Source organism: Leucoraja erinacea, chromosome 4 (genome assembly GCF_028641065.1).
Source record: "Leucoraja erinacea ecotype New England chromosome 4, Leri_hhj_1, whole genome shotgun sequence".
NCBI classification, from domain to species: domain Eukaryota; kingdom Metazoa; phylum Chordata; class Chondrichthyes; order Rajiformes; family Rajidae; genus Leucoraja; species Leucoraja erinaceus.
In genome coordinates, this window is record NC_073380.1 from 3771013 (window position 1) to 3792892 (window position 21880).

The 21880-nt window shown below is 44.6% G+C and overlaps 1 protein-coding gene across 1 annotated transcript in view; it reads left to right on the plus strand.

Moving 5' to 3' along the window:
• abcb8 (ATP-binding cassette, sub-family B (MDR/TAP), member 8) overlaps window positions 1-21880 on the plus strand; it is a gene marked incomplete at its 5' end in the record, with an annotated part of 61874 nt that overhangs the window by 36189 nt on the left and 3805 nt on the right. The window contains 9 exons of the mRNA XM_055633419.1: window positions 1855-2016; window positions 3282-3367; window positions 5961-6058; window positions 8819-8924; window positions 11245-11278; window positions 12459-12595; window positions 13684-13778; window positions 19318-19451; window positions 21417-21564. Coding sequence (XP_055489394.1) covers window positions 1855-2016; window positions 3282-3367; window positions 5961-6058; window positions 8819-8924; window positions 11245-11278; window positions 12459-12595; window positions 13684-13778; window positions 19318-19451; window positions 21417-21564 — 1000 coding nt within the window. The remainder of the gene's footprint in view (window positions 1-1854; window positions 2017-3281; window positions 3368-5960; window positions 6059-8818; window positions 8925-11244; window positions 11279-12458; window positions 12596-13683; window positions 13779-19317; window positions 19452-21416; window positions 21565-21880) is intronic.

Sequence of the window (21880 nt, forward strand, 5' to 3'; positions counted from 1 at the left end):
TCAACCTCATCTGCTGTTTCCGCTGTTCCAGGTGTCAACTCCTGTATATCGGCGAGACCAAGCACAGGCTCGGTGATCGCTTCGTTGAACACCTCCGCTGAGTCCGCCTTAACCTACCTGATCTCCCGGTTGCTCAGCACTTTATCTCCCCACATTCCCAATCTGACCTTTCCATCCTGGGCCTCCTCCATTGTCAGAGTGAGGCCCCGTGCAAATTGGGGGAACAGCACCTCATATTTAGGATGGGTAGCTTACACACCAGCGGTATGAACATTGACTTCTCTAATTTCAAGTAGTCCTTGTTTTCCCTCTCTCTCCATCCCCTCCCCCTTCCCAGTTCTCCCACCAGTCTCACTGTCTTTGACTACATTCTATCTCTGTACCACCTACCTCCCTGACATCGGTCTGAAGAAGGGTCTCGACTCGAAACATCACACATTCCTTCACTCCAGAGATGCTGCCTGTCCCGCTGAGATACCCCAGAATTTGTATCTACCCAAGACAGTTTATAGTGTTAGTTAGTGTTGTGCTGTGTTCAAGAGCCTGATGGTTGCTGGGAAAAAGCTGTTCCTGAACCTTGAGGTCATGTTATAATGAGTCCTATATCTTCTTTCTGATGGCAGGAGTGAAATGAGTCCATGTCCAGGTTGGTGTGGGTTTGATGATATTGACGATCTTTTTCAGGCTGCGCCTTCTGTAGATCTCTTTGATAGTGGGCAGGTCAGTACCTGTGATGGACGGGGCGGTATCCACCATATGGGCCATATGCAAGCAAAGGCGTTAGCCCAGCATGCCAACTTAGTCTGCATGGACAGGTTGGACCAAAGGGCCAGTTACCATGCTGTATAGCTCTGACTCTGACATGACTGTAACCATAATTCAGCTTTGCGCTCTCTCTCTGTCTCTCTCTGGACTGTTTGAGTGGACTCTTCTGGCATTCATTTTGATTACTGATATCCAGCTCCTACAGTGTTTTGTATTTCCAGCATGTTTTGCTCCCACCTCATTCCTCCTCTTTACATCTCACACCAGACAGATCATCAGCGATTGCCAAAACTCCAGCCAGCACCAAGACTACCCTTATCACTCCACCTCCCTTGTCTCCACCCTCTCACAGCAGTCCTGTTGTCGTTCCACCTCATCATCTTCTCTGCACCTCAAGGCAGAAAGAAAGAGGGGGCTAGGGGTGTATGACTTGAAATTGGAGAATTCACTGTTCATGCCATTGTGCTCTAAGCTGCCCAAAATATAAAGTGAATAGATTTACTTGTGCTGTCCCTGACCCGCCCAGGAACAATGAAGTTTGCAAAAAGTGGTGGACACTGCCCGATCTATCACTGGTACTGACCTGCTCACCCATCATCAAAGGCATCTGTAGGAGTCGCTGCCTTAAAAAGGCACCCAGCATCATCAAGGACCCACACAACTCTGACCTTGCCCTCATATCACTCCTGCCATCGGGAAGAACGTATATAAGTTTGAAAACTGTGACCTCCAGGTTCAGAAACAGCTTTTCCCCAGCAACTATCAGGCTTCAGAACACTACGAACACCAATTGAACTACAAACTTTCTTGGTTGCACAAGGGACTTTGGGCTTTTGTTTTGCACTAATATTGTTTTTCTTTCAATTCATTGAACTTTCTTTTGTGTTTTTTTGTGTTAGCTATAAGTACTGTGTTTACAGACATGTTATGCTGGTGTACGGAAGAATTTCATTGTTTGGTTACAGGACATTTGGCAATTTAACACTCTGTGTGAGTTGGGACAGTGTAGACTCGACACTGTAGAGGGACCTATATTCTTTGTATGGCCAGTTCATGACTGCTCTGCTGTTTGCCTGCTTTGATCTCCAGGGTCTGAAAAGTATTGCACAAACAATCGGCTGCCTGGTGTCTCTGTACTTTGTTTCACCAAAGCTGACGGGAGTCATCTGCGTGGTGATGCCGCTCCTGGTGGGAACTGGAGCATACATGGGCTCTTCTCTTCGGATACTCTCCCGAAAAGCTCAGGAGCAGGTATGAATGGAAATGCTTGTGCGGTTGCTGGTAAAACGCTGATCAAAACCAATCTTTGTGACACCCAACTTGAGTGAGGAGAAGGGTCAAGTATTCCTTCTCTCCAGAGAAGCTGCCCGACCTGCTGAGTTACTTCAGCGTTTTGTGTCTCTCTTCGCTGTGAGACATGTCTGGGAAAGGAGAATGAGTTTGGTGGCAGGTGAGGTGAGAGAATGTATTTAATCAGGATTAATATCTAGATTTAAAGGGCTGATTTGCTTGTGCAATGTGTTAGCACATGTGGAACAGGATGTTTAGAAAGGGCTGGTGCCCAGTCAGTTGACAGAATATCAATGTACTGTGCTGGGAGATTGGGGAAGGGGATTGATACCTTTACTGAAATATGTGGAAAGTAGTTAAAAGGGGACAGAGGATGAAATACCTACAGTAATCAAATATTGAAATATCAGCCAGAAGGGAATTGAGCTTGGTACTATCAGGCTTTAGATTCCAAGACCTAAGCTCATAATTGGCTCAGCAAAGCTAATTAGAGGAAGGAGAGCATGTTCAGAGGATCAGCACTGGGGATTGCCATGAATCGACCATAATTGCTGTGAATGTTCACGTCCTGAGACAGTCAGAACCCTTTTCCCAGGATGGAAATTTCAAAGACTGTTGGGAATTGTTATAAGTTGAGAGGGGGGGAAAGTTTAAAGGAAACGCAAAGTGCAAGAGGAACTCAGTGGGTCTTGCAGCATCTGTGGAGGGAATGGACAGAATATGTTTCGGCAAAATCCTCAGATCCAGCACTTTGTGTTTTGCTCAAGATTCCAGAATCTGCAATTCCTTGTGACTGAAAGTTTAAAGCAGATGTATGGGACACACTTTTTACACAAAGGGTGGTGGGTGCCTGGAATGCGCAGCTGGGATGGTGTTGATACAATGGTGGCATTTTAGATAGGCATATGAATATGCAGGGAATAGAGGGATATGGATCTGTACAGCAGATGAGATCAGTTTAACTAGGCATCAGGTTTGGCACAAAAGTTGTGGGCCAAAGGGCCCATTTCTGTGCTATACTGTTCTATGTTTGTACGGAAAAATTAAAACAAAATATGCAAAGCTATTGTTTTTCCACTAGCACACATGGCTGAAATGATTCGCGCAAATTCATCCTCTTGCTGGCTGAATGAATTTTGAAAATGTTTACCCTAGTTTAATAGCAAAAGTGTAGGAGTTAGGTTTATAACCACTCTCTGAAATCTCTTCTAACAAATCATTTGCAGTTTGCCAAAGCGACGTGCGTGGCAGATGAGGCACTGGGAAATGTACGGACAGTGAAGGCATTTGCAATGGAAGATCTGGAAACTGAGTAAGGAAAATGGGAGCTGCAGGTGCCAATACCTGGGTCGATGTACCGGCACCGACCTAATGTAATTCAGAACTAAACTGCCATCGATTCAGTCACGTGGCTTGAAGTATCAGAGGGGAAATGCATGTTGTCATGGCTGATCTATTTTTTTCCTCTCCACTCCATTCTCCTGTCTTCTCTCTGTAACATTTGGCATCCTTACAAATCAAGAACCTATCAGTCTGCGCTTTAAATGCAAATTAATAGAATACAGAATGTGTACAGGTACAAATTAAAATCACATTATCAAAACAATTGTGTCAATAAAGAGAAGGAGGTTAGTGGATGGGAAGTTTCAGGCTTTTCATTTTTCCCTGTAGGTCTCTCAAAAATAGAGGTCTTTGTGATATCCGTAAATTAATTTTTACTGCGAACTAAAAATAATTGGAAGGCTGTATATTGCATTGTTTAATTTTGTGGCACAAGAGTCAATGGAAGGGATCATAGAATCTCAGTCAGTACTCAGTAGCCCCCCCCCCCCCCCCCCCCCCCCCTCCCCCCCCGTCATGACTGATCATGGGAATGAATCCTAGTTGTTGGCTGCTTGCTCCAAACCTCGGCTAGAACAGCGTCGCTTGTGGCTGAAGAGACCAATGCGGGAGTGAGAGTCCCTGTCGCAAAGGTCTCATTTGTGTGTGGTTTCTGGTTTGTTGAAGTTGCTGCGCTCCTTTCTGCATGCTGCGTTCATCAGTTTCTCTTCCCCCGTTTTGAGAGGTTGGTTCAGGGTACCTCTCCACCTCGTGTGGTCAGCTGCAAGGCTCTCCCAGGACTCCATATCGATGCCGAGTGCCCTCATATCTCTCTTGCAGACATCCTTGTAACATGTTTATAGAATCACACAGCACAGATATAGGCCCTTCAGCCCAACTTGCCCATGCCGACCAAGGTGCCTCATCTATACCAGTTCCACGTGACCGCATTTAACCCACATCCCTCTAGACCTTTCCAGTTTAGAGGGAAATGTGTCTTTTAAATGTTGTCCAATTGTTTTTTAACTGTTGTTATAATACTTGCCTGAACAACCTCCTCTGGCAGTTCGTTCTATATACCCACCACCCTTGTGTGAAAAATTGCCCCTCAGGTTCCTATCTTTCCCCTCTCACCTATGACCTCCTATGTACTGTCCTTAAACCTATGTCCTCTGGTTCTTGATTCCCCTACGCTCAATAGAAGATTCTGTACATTCGCCGTATCTATTTCCCTCATGATTTTATATATGTCTATATGATCATCCCTCAGCCTCCTACGCTCGAAGGAATAAAGACTTAGCCTGCCGAATCTTAGCCTGCCCAATGCTGGAGTAACTTAACGGGACAGGCAGCATCTCTGGATAGAAGGAATGGGAGATGTTTCCAGTCGAGACCTTTCTCTGCTTCCTTCCACGAAGCCACCCATCCAGCTGGCTAGTTCTTCATGGATCCCATGTGATCTAAACTTCCAGAGCAGCCTACCATGTGCCTCATCGTGCCTTGCTGAAATCCATATAGAAAACATCTACGGCTTTGCTTTCATCAAACGTTTAGGTTCCTTCTTCAAAAATTATTTGTAAATTTCCATGGCTACTCGCAGAAAAAGTAGCAACTAAGAGACAGTGCTGTCTGATGACAATGTTTTTTTTCCCTTCCCCATACTATATAACTCCAAGACAGCTTATTTTTCCAATTGTCAATTTCCATAGTTTTAAGTAATTCTCTCCTCCTCAGGCCCTTGTGTCCTGGCAACATCCTCGTACATTTTCTCTGCAGTCTTTTTAGCTTAACAATATCCTACCTTGGGTGAGCAAAACTGAACTTTAGTATCATCTGCACATTTACTAATCGTGTCATACATTCTTATCTAAATTGTTGATATAAACTGCAAATAGCAATGGACCCAATACTGAATCCTAATGCACAGCACTAGTCACAGGCCCACAATCTGAGAAACAACCTTCTATTATCACCAAAGATAGACAGAAAATGCTGGAGTAACTCAACGGGACAGGCAGCATCTCTGGATAGAAGGAATGGGAGATGTTTCCAGTCGAGACCTTTCTCTGCTTCCTTCTACGAAGCCACCCATCCAGCCGGCTAGTTCTTCATGGATCCCATGTGATCTAAACTTCCAGAGCAGCCTACCATGTGCCTCGTCGTGCCTTGCTGAAATCCATATAGACAACATCTACGGCTTTGCTTTCATCAAACTTTTAGGTTCCTTCTTCAAAAATTATTTGTAAATTTCCATGGCTACTTGCAGAAAAAGTAGCAACTAAGAGACAGTGCTGTCTGATGATAATATTTTTTTCCCTTCCCCATACTATATAAATCCAAGACAGCTTATTTTTTCAATTGTCAATTTCCATAGTTTTAAGTAATTCTCTCCTCCCAATCAGAATCACGTTGTCACCAATTTAGCCTGCACAGTTCAAATTATGTTCCTAATTCATTGCTCATGTTGTATCCAATTCACATAGTGGAAACATGCATTATAGCAGAACTACTCATATCGTTGAACTATATACATTGCTGTTGGGAATGGTTTGACGAACTGCTGGTAATATTCTGTTTTTTTTAAGGCTTTTCTCAAAGGAAGTGGATAAAGCCAAGGATATCAACCAGTATTTGGGATTGGGAATTGGCATCTTCCAGGGATTATCAAACTTTGCACTGAATTGTAAGTACTGCTATTTTATTTATTGGTAAACAACATTCCACAGAGAACACAGTCAAAAGGTAACAGAGAGAGGGAGGTGATGGGTGTGTTATTGTAAGTGAACAAGGTAAGGAGCTGTCAGAACTAGTGTATCCATAGATATCACACTGCGTATTGCAGAGAGAAAGAATAATCAATGAAAAAAGCAAGAAATATCTCTCATTGGACAGATGAATATCAAAAGAGAAAGATCCTGAAAGGTTAGAGCTTCCAGAGGGTGAACAATGGTAAAATGACTGAAATGATGATTAATCACTTTGCCCAGTATTCCCCCAAGCATGTTAAAATGTTCTCTGTGTTAAATAAGATAAACAGTGTATTGAAAATAATTGATGTACTTGGACTTCAACAGCTACAGGAAGGATGTCATTGAGTTAGAAAGGGTACAGAAGAGATTCACCAGGATGTTACCTGGGATTGCGGGCTTGAGTTATAGCGAGAGGCTGGGTAAGTTAGGACTTTTTTTCTTTGGAGCATAGGAGGCTGAGGGGTGAGAGATTTAAGAGGGTTCCCAGGAGCAACTTTTTCCACTCAGAGGGTCGGCTGCATCTGTAATGAGCTTCCGGAGGACATTTTAGAAGCATATACAATTACGACTTTTAAAGATATTGGATAAATATTTGGTTAGGAAAGGTTTAGAGGGGTATGAGCCAAATGGGACTAACGCAGTATGTCAACTTGGTCGGTATGGACAAGGTGGGCTGAAGGGCCTGTTTGCTCCATGACTCTAATAATTGGTGTTGGAATCTTCACTGAAGGATATAATAGAATATCTAGATACAAAAGCAGAAAAAAAACAGTGTGCATGGATTCTAAAAGACAATAGTCTAAAGGGGTAAGCCATTTAGAACGGAGACGAGGAAACACTTTTTCTCACAGAGAGTTATGAGTCTGTGGAATTCTCTGCCTCAGAGGGCAGTGGAGGCCAGTTCTCTGGATACTTTCAAGAGAGAGTTAGATAGGGCTCTTAAAGATAGCGGAGTCAGGGGATATGGGGAGAAGGCAGGAACGGGGTACTGATTGGGGATGATCAGCCATGATCACATTGAATGGCAGTGCTGGCTCGAAGGGCCGAATGGCCTGCTCCTGCACCTATTGTCTATTGTTTATTGTCTATTGTCTATTGGTACCGTTCAATAAAATATGAATTTTGGAAGGAGTATAAGAACAATAGATGACATTATTGATTTTAGATGCATCACAATAAAGGCTATATCGATTCACAATATAGCACGTACACTTAATCAATGGGTATTAGAATAATGAGCAAGCTACTAATAAAATGTGAGACAGTGGGAGTAAGGATAAATTAACCGATCAGCCATTTGTGGGAAATGGTACCCACAGGCATCTGTTGCATTTTAAAGACTTGGTATCTGGAATTGGAAGAGCAGTTTCATAGTGTGTATTTCCAATGCAGTGAATAGGGTGTTTGGCATGCTTGTCTTTATTGGCAAGGGTATTAAGTGTAAAAGTTGGGATATGATGCAGCTGTAAAAGTCGTTAGTGAGACCACAATTGGAGTACTGCGTGCAGTTTTGGTCGCCCAGCTATAGGAAGCATGTCATTAGAGGTGTAAACATAAGAGATTCGCCAGGATGTTATCTGGGCTTGCAGGCTTGAGTTATTGGAAGAATTTGGACAGGTTGGGACTTTCTTCCTTTAAGCAGAAGCCTGAGGGGAGATCTTATTGAGGTGGACAAGATCATGAAAAACATGGATAAAGAAAACACACAGTCTTTTCTCAGGTAGAGCGTTCTAGTACAATAGGCTCAAGGTGATAGGGAAGAGCTTTAAGGGATCTCAGGGGCAACCTTCTCATTCAGAGTGTAGTCCGTGTTGAGAATGAGCTGCCATAGGAAGCTATAAAAATGGATACAGTTATAACTTTTAAAAGACATTTGCACACATGGATTGGAAGGGTTTGGAGGGATAAGGCTTAAGGGTTGATGCTATATTTCACGTTATTGGTGAATAAAATTTAAATAAAAGACAAAACGGCCTTTTTAACCGCCTTTCACACACAGATACTTCAACTGATGACGTCACACTGAGGTGGGCGGGCACCATGTGTCGGTCGGCACCCGTTTCACACACGCCCGCCCGCCCGCAGCCTCGCTTGGGTCCTCGGGTCCACGCCTGCCCGCGGCCTCGCTTGGGTCCACGCCCGCTCGCTCAGTTCCACGCCCGCCCGCGGCCTCGCTTGGGTCCTCGGGTCCACGCCCGCCCGCGGCCTCCCTCCCTCCCACAACGCGGTGCTCCCTCCTCACCACCCCTCCCTCCCTCCCTCCCTCCCTCCCACACACTTCCCATCATGGACCAAATATGATTTGAAATTAATGTGGCCAACTCTCAACACCGTGGTAAAGGAATTCAATCCAACTTACAGACCAGCTTCCAAAGTTATTCAAGGTCATTCTTCAACTTCACATTCCTGACAACAGCTCAGAAACCACAGAGTTTCACATCAATGCACATGGTTCTGCAATTTACCCTGAGCAAGAGAAGGACCAAATTTGAAAAGCCATAAAGTTATCCCCCCCACCCCCCGCCCACACCCCCCCCTCCCCCCCACACATCCCCTGCCCCCCACACCTCCCCGCGTTGCGTTGGGGGAACGGGTGAGTGCAAGAATATTGCGTTGGGGGAGCAGACCCAACGTGTCTGCACTTGGTCTAGTGTGACAATAAAACACTCCTGACTTGCTGTCGTCTGTTGCAGGTGTAGCTCTGGGGACGATATGTCTCAGTGGATCATTGATGGCAACAGACGAGCTGAGCGCTGGCGATATGATGTCCTTCTTGGTGGCCACACAGACTGTGCAGAGGTCAGATGGTGGGAGGGGGTAGGCGCCGGGCATTGAGTGCTCCCACTTCTAGGCAGGGAAGATGGACTGTGAGCCACCACCTGTAGATAGATAGTGACTTGCGTTGGGAGTTGCCGCTTTATGTCCTGGCACCTGAATCCCCGCACTGTCCAAATCTAGACACAAGAGAATGCAGATGCAGGAATCTTGAGCAAACAACAAAGTGTTGGAGGACTTCAGCGGGTCAAGCAGCAATTGTGGAGAGTGGACACATGACATTTCAGGTCACAATCCTACTTCAGACTACGATCCAAATCCACTTCGGCATGTGTCAGGTTTTCCAGATGTAGCGTTGACAGTAATTTATTCTCCCTCTTTGGGGCTTCGTTCAAATCTCCAGGTTTGGACTAAGACTATTCAGAGGGTAGAGAATCTATGGAATTCATTGCCACAGACATTTGTGGGGGCCAAGTTGATGGATATATTTTAAGGCGGAGATTAACAGATTCTTGATTTCTAAGGGTGTCGGGGGTTATGGGGGAAGGCAGGAGAATGGAATTGTGAGGAAAAGATAGATCAGCCATGATTGTATGGCAGAGTAGATGATGGGCCGAATGGCCTAATTCTGCTCCTAGAACCTATGAGCATGGGCAAGTCTCATTTGCCTACGTTTGTCCCATAGCCCTCGTAATCATCCGTATCCATATATCTGTCCAAATGTCCTTTAAGATTCGTAGTTGTATTCGCTTCTATTACTTCCTCTGGCAGCTCATTCCAGATATGGATTACCGTCTGAGGGAAAAAGTTGCCCCTAAGGTCCCTCTTAAATCTCTCCCTTCTCACCTTAAGCCTTTAGCCTCTAGTTTTAGAATCCTCTACCCTGGGAAAAAAGACTGTGAGTTTTCAGTTTAACCATGCCCTTCATGATTTTGTACACCTCAATAAGGTCACCCTCGGCCTCCCATGCTTCAAAGAAAAAGGTCTCAACCTATCCAACCTCTCCCTATAACTTAAGCTCGAAATCCATTTTTCATCCTGGTGAATGTAGAGGAAGCATACGCTGCACCTCACCCATGCTATCTTTGCCCTGGAAGTGTGACCAAACACCGTAGAGGGAGCTTTACTTTGTGTCTAATGGGCCTGTCCCACTTAGGCGACTTTGTAGGCGAGTGCAGGAGACTCTGCGCTCGCCACATGGTCGCCAATGATGGTCTCTGGTGAGTCTCCTTCATGGTCGTGAGGAGTTCCCGCGTTCTGGAGAAAATGGAGAAAATCGATAATCAGGTAGTCGTAACTGCCGTTGTAGTGGAGTCGCCACGTAGTTATGGATAGTTGACGAAGTCATAGGTAGTTTTAGTTAATCGCCTTTGCTGACCGGTCATTTTCATTGGCTCATTGGGGGAAAAAAACGTAAGCAGGACTTTACAGAACCAAGGATAACCGACCGGGTAATGTTAAATGTCCGCCGAACTTCACAGCTGTATATCTGGCTTATTAAAAGTTGTCTGGCTTCTTAAAGTTGTCTCCCCCCCCCTCTCCTTCTACCCCCCCTCCCCTCCTCTCCCACCTTCTCCCCCCTTTTAAAGGACTTACCGTACACTGTGCTTAGCTGTCTTAATTCTGCCTTCCATCACAGCGAGGTGGAGATGCGCTGTGATGGATGTCTGTGTAAATTGTGTTGTGTCTTGGGTCTTTTTTTTCTTGTATGTATGACTGCAGAAACAACATTTCATTTGAGCCTCTATGAGGTTCAAGTGACAAATAAATTGTATTGTATTGTATTGTATTGTAATTACAGCGCCATCCTTCCTGTTCATCGCGGTGTGTGTCTGTATCACCTTGGCTTTGTACCGTGTGAATTTCAGAAAGCGCTCCCCCGCTTCCCCAGGCCCCTGGCTTTGCGGTGTGTGTGTGTGTGCGCGCGCGTAGCGTGCGTGCGTGTGTTCCACTCTGACAGTCGCTGTTCCAGTTACTGGTTTTTCAGGCGACTGCCGGCAGTCCGCTGAAAAATCGCCGAGGTGGGACAGTCCCCTAACTCGTGCTGTTTCTTCCCTGGGAGTGTGGGACCGGACAGTGTAGAGGGAGCTTCAGCCTGTATCGAATCCATGCTGTCCCTGCCCTGGGAGTGTGTGACTGGACAGTAAAAGGAGATTACACTAGCCAATGCTATCCCTCACCCTGTTGCAGTGCTGGTGACATTTCCTTATGAGCTGTAACATTTTCCAGAAGCCAATAGATTGAGTTTAGGGGCTGTGAAGGATAGGAGATACATGTTGGTGCAGTCGACATAAAAAAAATATCACTCATTCTTAGTTAACCATTCCTTTCTCTGTTGGTGCAGGTCTTTGTCACAAATATCTATCGCCTTTGGACAGGTGAGTGCCTCCATCTGTGACCTCAACTCCATACTATTAAAGCACAACTAAATGACAGTGGCCTCTCCTACATAAAGTGTATGGAAACAGGCCCTTCGGCCCAACTTGTCCATGCCCACCACGATGCTCCATCTACACGCGCCCTACTTGCCCAGATTTAGTGTTAGAGATACAGCGTGGACACAGATCCTTTGGCCCAACTTGCCCATGCTCACCATGATGCCCCATCTACAGGAATCCTACTTACCCATATTTAGTTTCAGATATACAGCGTGGAAACAGGCCCTTCAGCCCAACTTGAACGTGCCCACCAATGTGCCCCATCTACACGACGCCAACTTGCCAAATTTGGCTCAAATCACCCTGGACCTTTCCAATCCTGTACAAATATATTTTAAATGTTGTTACAGTATAGTACCTGCCTCAACTACCTCCTCTGCTGCTCGTTCCACATACCCACTGCCATCTGTGTCAAAAGATTGTGCCTCAAGTTCCCATAAATCCTTCCACCTCATCTTAAACCTATTCCTTCTAGTTCTTCAGTCTCTGCATTCACCCCACGCCTTTCCCTCATGATTTTATACACCTCTACAAAATCTATACACCTCTACAAAATCACCCCACACCCTTCTGCACTCCAAGGAATAAAGTCCTAGTCTGCTCAACCCTTCCCTATAGCTCAGGCCCTCGAGTCCTGGCAGCATCCTTGTAAATCTTCTCTGCACTCTTTCCAGTGTAATGATATATTTTCTGCAGCAGGATGACCAAAACTGAACACAATACTCCAAGTGGAGTCTTATACAATTGTAACGTATGTCCCAACTTCTATACTCAATGCCCTGACCGATGAAGGCCGTGTGCCTAAAGGCTTCTTCTCATCCCCCATCTATGTCCGACATCACTTATACTTCATACCAAACACATTGCCTCAACACTACAACCCTAATACCACACCCATGCCCAATCACCACCTCCCAAGTCCCCAACTCTCTCCAAACTGCACTGCCATTTCCATCACTAACACCCCCTCTTCCCCACAAACCCCCCCCCCCCCCCCCTCTCCACATCGCACCTGCCGTTTCAACCCCCCCCCCCCCCCCCCCCCCCCCCCCCCCCCCCCCACCCCCGCCTTTTTGCAACTATTAATATCCAACAGTGATCCCACTTCTTGTATGTGCAGATGGTCCGTGGAATGAGCTCTGGAAGCCGAGTGTTCGAGTTCATGATGTTGGAGCCGACAATCCCAATAAAAGGCGGGCATCAGATCCCATTGGATGCCCTGGTCGGACATGTGCAGTTCCACGATGTTACATTCAGGTCCGTAAGAGCTGAAGGGGTTCATCAGTCAAATCTGTCATCTCATGATATGTTTGGACATTGGACTTCAGTGGCAGTGATTATCACCTGTTGATTGTCCTTGACCATGTAAAGGTTAGGTTTAAACGTTCACACGGTGCCTTCATATATTGTTAATCTATGTACAACACATCTTGATGCAGAGGAATTTTACTCAACAGGGGAATATTCAAAGTTAAGAACTGCACAGTGTCATATGGTCATACAGCACAGAAACAGGTGCTGCAGCCCCTTGTCACTATCCCCATCATAATTTTATACTCCATAAGATCACCCCTCAGCCTCCTCCACTATAACGAATAAAATCCCAGCCTGCCCAACCTTTCCTTATAGCCCTGAATCCCGATGAAAAAAATCAAATCTTCTCTGTACGCTTTCCAGCTTAATGGCAACTGCAGCAGGGTGACGAAGGCTGAACACAAAAGTCCAAATGCGGCCTCACCAACATCTTGTCGACTGTAACATAATGTATCAACTTTTATACTCAGTACCTTCAGTACTCTGAGGTCCCTCTGTTCTACAAGACTCCATTCACTGTGAATGCCCTACCATCATTAGACTTCAATAAATGCAACACCTTCTACTTATCTACATTAAACTTCATTTGTCTTTCCTCAGCCCACTTGGCCCACCGATCAAGATCCTGCTGTAATTTTTGATACCGATCTTCACTGTCTGTAATACTAACTAACTTGGTGTTATCTGCCAACTTACTAATTATGCATTGCACATTCACATAAATATAATTCAGGGAAGTGGTCCCATAGTCTATGCTTAATCTCACTGATGCAGAGTGGGATGATCAGATAAACTTTGGATAATTCACCAGTGAGAATACTGTGCTGTTGTGGCAACAGTCCCTGTTGCCCTGTGAAGATGGATAAGACTTCAGTGTAGCTTCATGAGATTCAGATTCCAGAAATGGCGGGCACTCAAACCATTGTCTCTGCAGTTCTGCTGCAAAGCTTGCCAGCAGCACCCCTGAGCCGTAAATAACATTGATGAGACTCTATTGTAAATCAAATAAAAGTTAATCTTTCTCCCCTCAGCTATCCCACCAGATCCGGCCACATGGTTCTGCGCTCACTCAATCTCACCCTGCCGGCTTCCAAGGTGGTTGCCATCGTTGGACAATCGGGGACAGGTGAGTCCTACAGCGGAAACAAGCCCTTCAGCCCAACCCGTCCATGCCCCATCTCAACATCTCATTTGCCTGCATTTGACCCATATTCTCCAAAAGCGTTCCTATCCATGTACCTGTCTAAATGTGAAGCATTGCATGCAGTTCTGGTCACTTAAATAAGGGTGCAGAGGAGGTTTATCACAAATGATGCCTGGATTAGGGGGTATTATCTACAGGGACCGGTTGTTTTCTCTGGAACTCCAGAGATTGAGCATATACAATTATGAGAGGTATAGATAGGGTAGACAGTCAGAATTGTTTTCCAAGGATGGAAACATCACATACGAGTGGGCATAGGTTTAAGGTGAGAGGGATAACGTTTAAAGGAGATGTGTGGAACAAGTTTTTTTACACAGAGGGTGGTGGATGCCTGGCAGTAGGGTAGGATGGTGGTGGAGGTAGATACAATAGTAGCCGTAATGAGACTTTTGGAAAGGCACATGGATATGTAGGGTATCGGGTATATGGATTTTGCGCTGGCTTAAAGAATTGATCTTGACAGTATATTCAGCACAAACATTGGGCCTGTTCCTGTGCTGTACTGTTCTATATCCTGTTAGATGTCTTGTGTTTCACTGAGATCACTCTGCACTCTTCTAAACTCCAGCCAATATTGGCCAGCCGATGCAACTTTTTAAATTCATCAACCCCTTCATGCCAGGTTTTAACCCAGTGAACCTTATTGTCTGAAGAAGGGTTTCGACCCGAAACGTTGCCTATTTCCTTCGCTCCATAGATGCTGCCTCGCCCGCTGAATTTCTCCAGCATTTTTGTCAACCTTATAGTATTGGTTTATTGTAGACATATGTGCTGAGATGCATTGAGAAGCTGTATGCTATCCAGTCACATCATACCATACTAGAGCACAATCAAGCCATGCAGAAGTACATCGGGTAGTGCACAGAGAAAAATATCACAGCGCAGGATATGGTGTTACAGCGTTATGGTGTTAGAGTTACAGAGAAAGTACAGTTAATAAAAATAATGCAAGATCCGCAAGGTTAGAAGATCGGAACTACACCCTAACTTATGGGAGGCCGCTCAATAGTCTGAAAACAGTGGGGAAGAAGCTGTTCCTGAATCCAGTGGTACATGCTTTCAAGCTTTGTCTCTTCTCCCTTCTTTTATCACTGTTTCATCCACAAAGAATTCTTGCAAATGCCTCAACCATGACATCTGTGGAGATACAATGGACTCCAGGTGCTGGCAGAACTCGGGTCAGGCAGCATCTGTGGAAGGAAATGGATGGATGATGCTTTGAGTCGGGTCCCTTCATCAGACTGACACTTCTGGAGCTGTTAATTGACACTGATAATGCGGGACAGTGCAGGCTAGTTTATGACCCCGAGATGATGTTGAGGCCAGTGCAGGGTGGTTCCATGTGGGATAATCTGAGAATGTTAGACAACGGCTTCAGTTTGCGTGTCTGGTCGTGTGACATCCCCTACCATGTGGGCAGATCAGGAAAGGTGAAGAATCATGTAAAAATATCTAAAGTTAAGAATGTTTAATTGTCATATGTCCTGAAAAAGAACAATGAAATTCTTACTTGCAGCAGCACAACAGATATGTAAAAATAGTATTATGTAAAACCCGTAATATACAACAACAAAAAAAGTTCAGTTTATATATTTTGTAGGAGGGAATTTTGTACTACACCTGTACCCTGTATCTGGCTTCTCTCAAATAGGCACAGACCCAAAATAAAACAGCTCGTAGATCAGTGATGTGTCATTCGAACAGGTCGGTTTATTGAGGCCTTAACAGTGCGCATTGAGAAACACTTTGAAAAACCCCAAAGTTTTTCAAAAGTTCACAGTACCTAGAGCATTTTTTATTCTCATGACACAATGGTAACTTGTGGATTTGAAATAAGTCATCGTTGATCAATGTCTCTGTAACCTTTCATCTTCAACCTTATGTTTCCTGTTATTTAGTATAGAAACATAGAAACATAGAAAATAGGTGCAGGAGTAGGCCATTCGGCCCTTCGAGCCTGCACCGCCATTCAATATGATCATGGCTGATCATCCAACTCGGTATCCTGTACCTGCCTTCTCTCCATACCCCCTGATCCCTTTAGCCACAAGGGCCACATCTAATTCCCTCTTAAATATAGCCAATGAACTGGCCTCAACTACCTTCTGTGCCAGAGAATTCCACAGATTCACCACTCTCTGTGTGAAAAATGTTATCCCCATCTCGGTCCTAAAAGATTTCCCCCTTATCCTTAAACTGTGACCCCTTGTTCTAGACTTCCCCAACATCGGGAACAATCTTCCTGCATCTAGCCTGTCCAACCCCTTAAGAATTTTGTAAGTTTCTATAAGATTCCCCCTCAATATTCTAAATTCTAGCGAGTACAAGCCGAGTCTATCCAGTCTTTCTTCATATGAAAGTCCTGATATCCCAGGAATCAGTCTGGTGAACCTTCTCTGTACTCCCTCTATGGCAAGAATGTCTTTCCTCAGATTAGGAGACCAAACCTGTATGCAATACTCCAGGTGTGATCTCACCATCTTAGACCCTGTACAACTGCAGTAGAACCTCCCTGCTCCTATACTCAAATCCTTTTGCTATGAATGCTAACATACCATTCGCTTTCTTCACTGCCTGCTGCACCTGCATGCCTACTTTCAATGACTGGTGTACCATGACACCCAGGTCTCGTTGCATCTCCCCCTTTCCTAATCGGCCACCATTCAGATAATAGTCTACTTTCCTGTTTTTGCCACCAAAGTGGATAACCTCACATTTATCCACATTATACTGCATCTGCCATGCATTTGCCCACTCACCCAGCCTATCCAAGTCACCTTGCAACCTCCTAGCATCCTCCTCACAGCTAACACTGCCCCCCAGTTTCGTGTCATCCGCAAACTTGGAGATGTTGCATTCAATTCCCTTGTCCAAATCATTAATATATATTGTAAGTAGCTGGGGTCCCAGCATTGAGCCTTGCGGTACCCCACTAGTCACTGCCTGCCATTGTGAAAAGAACCCGTTTACTCCTACTCTTTGCTTCCTGTCTGCCAGCCAGTTCTCTATACACATCAATACTGAACCCACAATACCGTGTGCTTTAAGTTTGTATACTAATCTCTTATGTGGGACCATGTCGAAAGCCTTCTGAAAGTCCAGATATAACACATCCACTGGTTCTCCCTTATCCACTCTACTAGTTACATCCTCAAATAATTCTATAAGATTCGTCAGACATGATTTACTTTTCATAAATCCATGCTGACTGTCCAATGATTTTGCCACTTTCCAAATGTGTTGCTATCCCATCTTTAATAACTGACTCTCGCAGTTTCCCCACTGCCGATGTTAGACTAACTGGTCTGTAATTCCCCATTTTCTCTCTCCCTCCCTTTTTAAAAAATGAGGTTACATTAGCTACCCTCCAATCCTCAGGAACTACTCCAGAATCTAAAGAGTTTTGAAAAATTATCACTAATGCATCCACTATTTCTGGAACTACTTCCTTAAGTACTCTGGGATGCAGCCTATCTGGCCGTTTGTTTTAACTAATCTTTTTCTCTTCACATATCTATAAAAATCTTTGCAGTCAGTTTTTATGTTCCCTGCCAGTTTTCTTTCATAATTTATTTTCCCTTTCCTAATTAAGCCCTTTGTCCTCCTCTGCTGGACTCTGAATTTCTCCCAGTTCTCTGGTAGGCTGCTTTTTCTGGCTAATTTGTGTGCTTCGTCTTTTGTTTTGATACTATCATTTCCCTTGTTATCCACAGATGCACTACCTTCCCTGATTTATTATTTTGCCAAACTGTGATGAACAATTGTTGTAGTTCATCCATGCAGTCTTCAAATGCCTTCCATTGCATATCCACCGTCAACCCTTTAAGAATCAATTGCCAGTCTATCTTGGCCAATTCACGTCTCATACCCTCAAAGTTACCTTTCTTTAAGTTCAGGACCCTTGTTTCTGAATTAACAATGTCACTCTCCATCCTAATGAAGAACTCAACCATATTATGGTCACTTTTGCCCAAGGGGCCACGCACAACAAGACTGCTAACTAACCCTTCCTCATTACTCAATACCCAGTCTAGAATAGCCTGCTCTCTCGTTGGTTCCTCTACATGTTGGTTTAGAAAACTATCCCGCATACATTCCAAGAAATCTTCTTCCTCAGCACTCTTGCCAATTTGATTCACCCAATCTATATGTAGATTGAAGTCACCCATTATAACTGTTTTGCCTTTGTTGCACGCATTTCTAATTTCCTGTTTGATGCCATCCCCAACTCCACTACTACTGTTAGGTGGCCTGTACACAACTCCCACTAGCGTTTTCTGCCCCTTAGTGTTTTGCAGCTCTACCCATATCGATTCCACATCCTCCAAGCTAATGTCCTTCCTTTCTATTGCGTTAATCTCCTCTCTAACCAGCAACGCTACCCCACCTCCTTTTCCTTTCTTTCTATCCCTCCTGAATATTGAATATCCCTGGATGTTCAGCTCCCAGCCTTGGTCACCCTGGAGCCATGTCTCCGTGATCCCAACTATATCATATTCATTAATAACTATCTGCACATTCAACTCATCCACCTTATTACGAATGCTCCTTGCATTGAGACACAAAGCCTTTAGGCATGTTTTTAGAACACTCTTACCCCTTATACAATTATGTTGAAAAGTGGCCTACTCTCCCCATTTGTACTATAAATGTCAGTATCCCTGTATGGAGGATTGATGGGGTCAGTTTATTTAAAAAGCTGACAAAGAGCAGCTGTAGTCTCAGATTGCAACGGGTAAGAAGAAAGACAGAACTGTAAACATCTACCCCTCCCCCCCTCCCCCCCCCATCCAATCTTTTCAGTAGTGTCTTGTACATGTTCGACTTGCAGATTAACTTTTTGGGAATCCTGTACCAGCACTCCCACCTCCGATTTCTGAATTCTCTCCCCATTTAGAAAATAGTTTATATAATATATTTATATAATATATTATATATAACAAATAAATTATCAAATAGTGCAAAGATTAATATAATGCCCCCCAAGTCTATCTAGTTCAGAGCTTATTTAGAGGTTGTAGTGTTTAATGACCTGATTGTTGTAGGGAAGAAGCAGCTCCTGAACCTGGACGTTACAGTTTTCAGGCACCTACACCTTCCTTCCGATGCAGGAGTGAAATGAGAGTGTGGCCAGAGTGGTGGAGGTCTCTGATGATGCTGGCTGCCTTTTTAAGGCAGCGACTCATAGATTCCTTTGATGGAGGGGAGAGCAGTACCCGTGATGAACCAGGCAATGTTCACCACTCAATGGCAAACATGGTAAAGCACGTATTGCTAGCAGGCTGTTGTTGTTGTGACCCTGTATTACTGTTTACCCAGCAGATATCCTTTGCTGATCTCTGCTGGAGTTAGAAACAATTGCAGCTGTCTTTGGACTGTTAATACAATGTTTTTTTTTTGGAAAAAGTTATGAGATCTGCTGCTGAATTGATTTTTAATGTATGGTTGAAATGATTTGAAGGGAAGTCAACAGTCACATCTCTGCTGGAGAGATTCTACGAGCCGTCCAGTGGCATTATCACCTTGGATGGCCATGATCTCAGGAGCCTGGATCCACATTGGCTGCGCAGTCAAGTCATTGGATACATTAGCCAGGTCAGTACTCTTTCTCCTCCCCACTATTTTCCCCCTCCCCTTCCCTTCCCTTCCTTCTTCTCCCTAGTCCCTTCCCTATTCTCTTTTTCTTTCCTCGTCCTGTTCTTCCTTCTCCAGTCTCCTTGCCCTCTTGTCTGACATCCCCTCTTGTCTAACCTTCCCTGTCCAGGGAAGGCCTATTGCTCGAGTTCTCCTAGAGTCTATCAGAACTGATGAAAGCAGGGTCTCGACCCGAAACATCGCCCATTCCTTCTCTCCAGAGATGCTGCCTGTCCCTCTGAGTTACTCCAGCATTTTGTGTCTACCTGCGATGCAAGTCCTTTAGCCCACCATGTCCATGATGACTAGTGTACTTGCACGTCTTAATGCTGCACAATCTTCTATGCCTTGGCGATTCAATACTATCCAGATACTAATTAAATGTTGTGATAGTTTTTGCCTCCACCACCTAACCAGGTAGCACACACCAGATTACAAACACTATTGGAAAATGTTGGCCTCTAAACCTCCAAGCCATATAACCATATAACCATATAACAATTACAGCACGGAAACAGGCCATCTCGACCCTTCTAGTCCGTGCCGAACACGTATTCTCCCCTAGTCCTATACACCTGTGCTCACACCATAACCCTCCATTCTTTTCCCGTCCATATAACTATCCAATTTATTTTTAAATGATAAAAACGAACCATTTACTATATAGGTCCTGTCCATGTTAGACTTTCCAAAATGAAAACCTCACGTTTCTCTGTATTAAATTCCACCAATCATTCCTCAGCTAACCTGCCCAACTGATCAAGATACTGCTGCAATTTATGACATCCATCTTTACTATCTGTAAAACCACCCACTTTTGTTTCTGCAATCTTGCAAATCTTGCAAAGTACATTCTCATCCAAATCATTGATATAGATGACAAACAGCAATGGGCCCAACACCGAACCCTGAGGCACACCTCTAGTCACAGGCCTCCAGTCCGAGAAGCAACATTCCAACACCCTCTGCTTCCATCCATGAAGCCAATGTTCCATCCATTCAGCTATCTCCTCCTTGGATCCCATGTGATCTAACCTTCCAGAGCAGCCTACCATGTGGAACCTTGTCAAATACTTTGCCGAAGTCCATATATACAACATTTACAGCTCTGCCTTCAACAACCTTTTTGGTCACATCTTCAAAAAACTCAATCAAATTCGTGAGACAAGACCTCACACGTACAAAGCCATGATGACTCTACCTAATCAGCCCTCGTCTATCTAAATGCACGAATATCCCATCCCTCGGAATACTCTAATAACATTCCAACTACAGATGTTAAGCTCACTGGCCTTTTTCCCGCAACCCTTCTTAAAAGAGGCGCACAATTTGTCACCGGCCAGTCTCCCGGCATACCTGAATTTATTGATGACATAAATTTCAGCCAGTGTTTCTGCAATTGCCTCTAGCGTACCTTGGACATATCAGATCATGATCTGGAGATGTATCTACCTTCAGATGCACCGGACCTTCAGCACTTCTTCGACTGTAATACTGACTGCTCTCAAACACTTCCATTGACTGCCCCAAGTTCCTCAATCCATGGTAAAAACAGAGAAGAAATACTAATTGAGGACCTTGTCCATCTAATGTGGCTCCACACAGAGTTGATCACTTTGCTTCCTGGGGGGTCCCACTCCCTAGTTACCCTTTTCCTCTTTATGTATTTATAAAATCTCTTGGGATTATCCTTAATGTTATCTGCTGCCGCTTCAGGAATTAACATCACATCCCTTCATACCCAATGTCCGGGTACTGCCATTTTCTGTATATATCCAACCCTTGCTGGATCTTCAGCAAAGCATCATTTCGCATTTGTCTGGTTTTCCCTTGGGCTAATGTTCTACCTGCCACCTGTATGAATTGCCGGAGTCCTGACTGAGTGGTTGAGGCAAGTACTATAACAGCCACTTGTATGAATTGCAGGAGCCAGTGCTCTTCAGTGGCACCATCAAGGAAAACATTCGATTGGCAAAGCTTGATGCCTCTGATGAGGAAGTGTACACTGCAGCTCATCAGGCAAATGCAGACAGCTTCATCCGCAGCTTCCCTGACGGATACATGACCCTTGTGGGTATGTGTGACCGCACATTTACACCGCATGCAGGAGACGTACATGCAGATTACATGTGGAACACACACACACACACACACACATGGGAACATAGCATGGATAACCAGACACTCGATGACACCACAAATAATCCGGCCCACATGAGAACACATCAAAGGAAATCAAACACTGGAATGCAGCACGGATAATCAGACACATAAACACTGATCGGAAAGTCACACACGGGAACACACCACAAATATTCAGACGTGGGAACACAGCACAGATAATCAGGTACACACGAGAACACATCAAAGGAAATAAAGCATGGGTAATC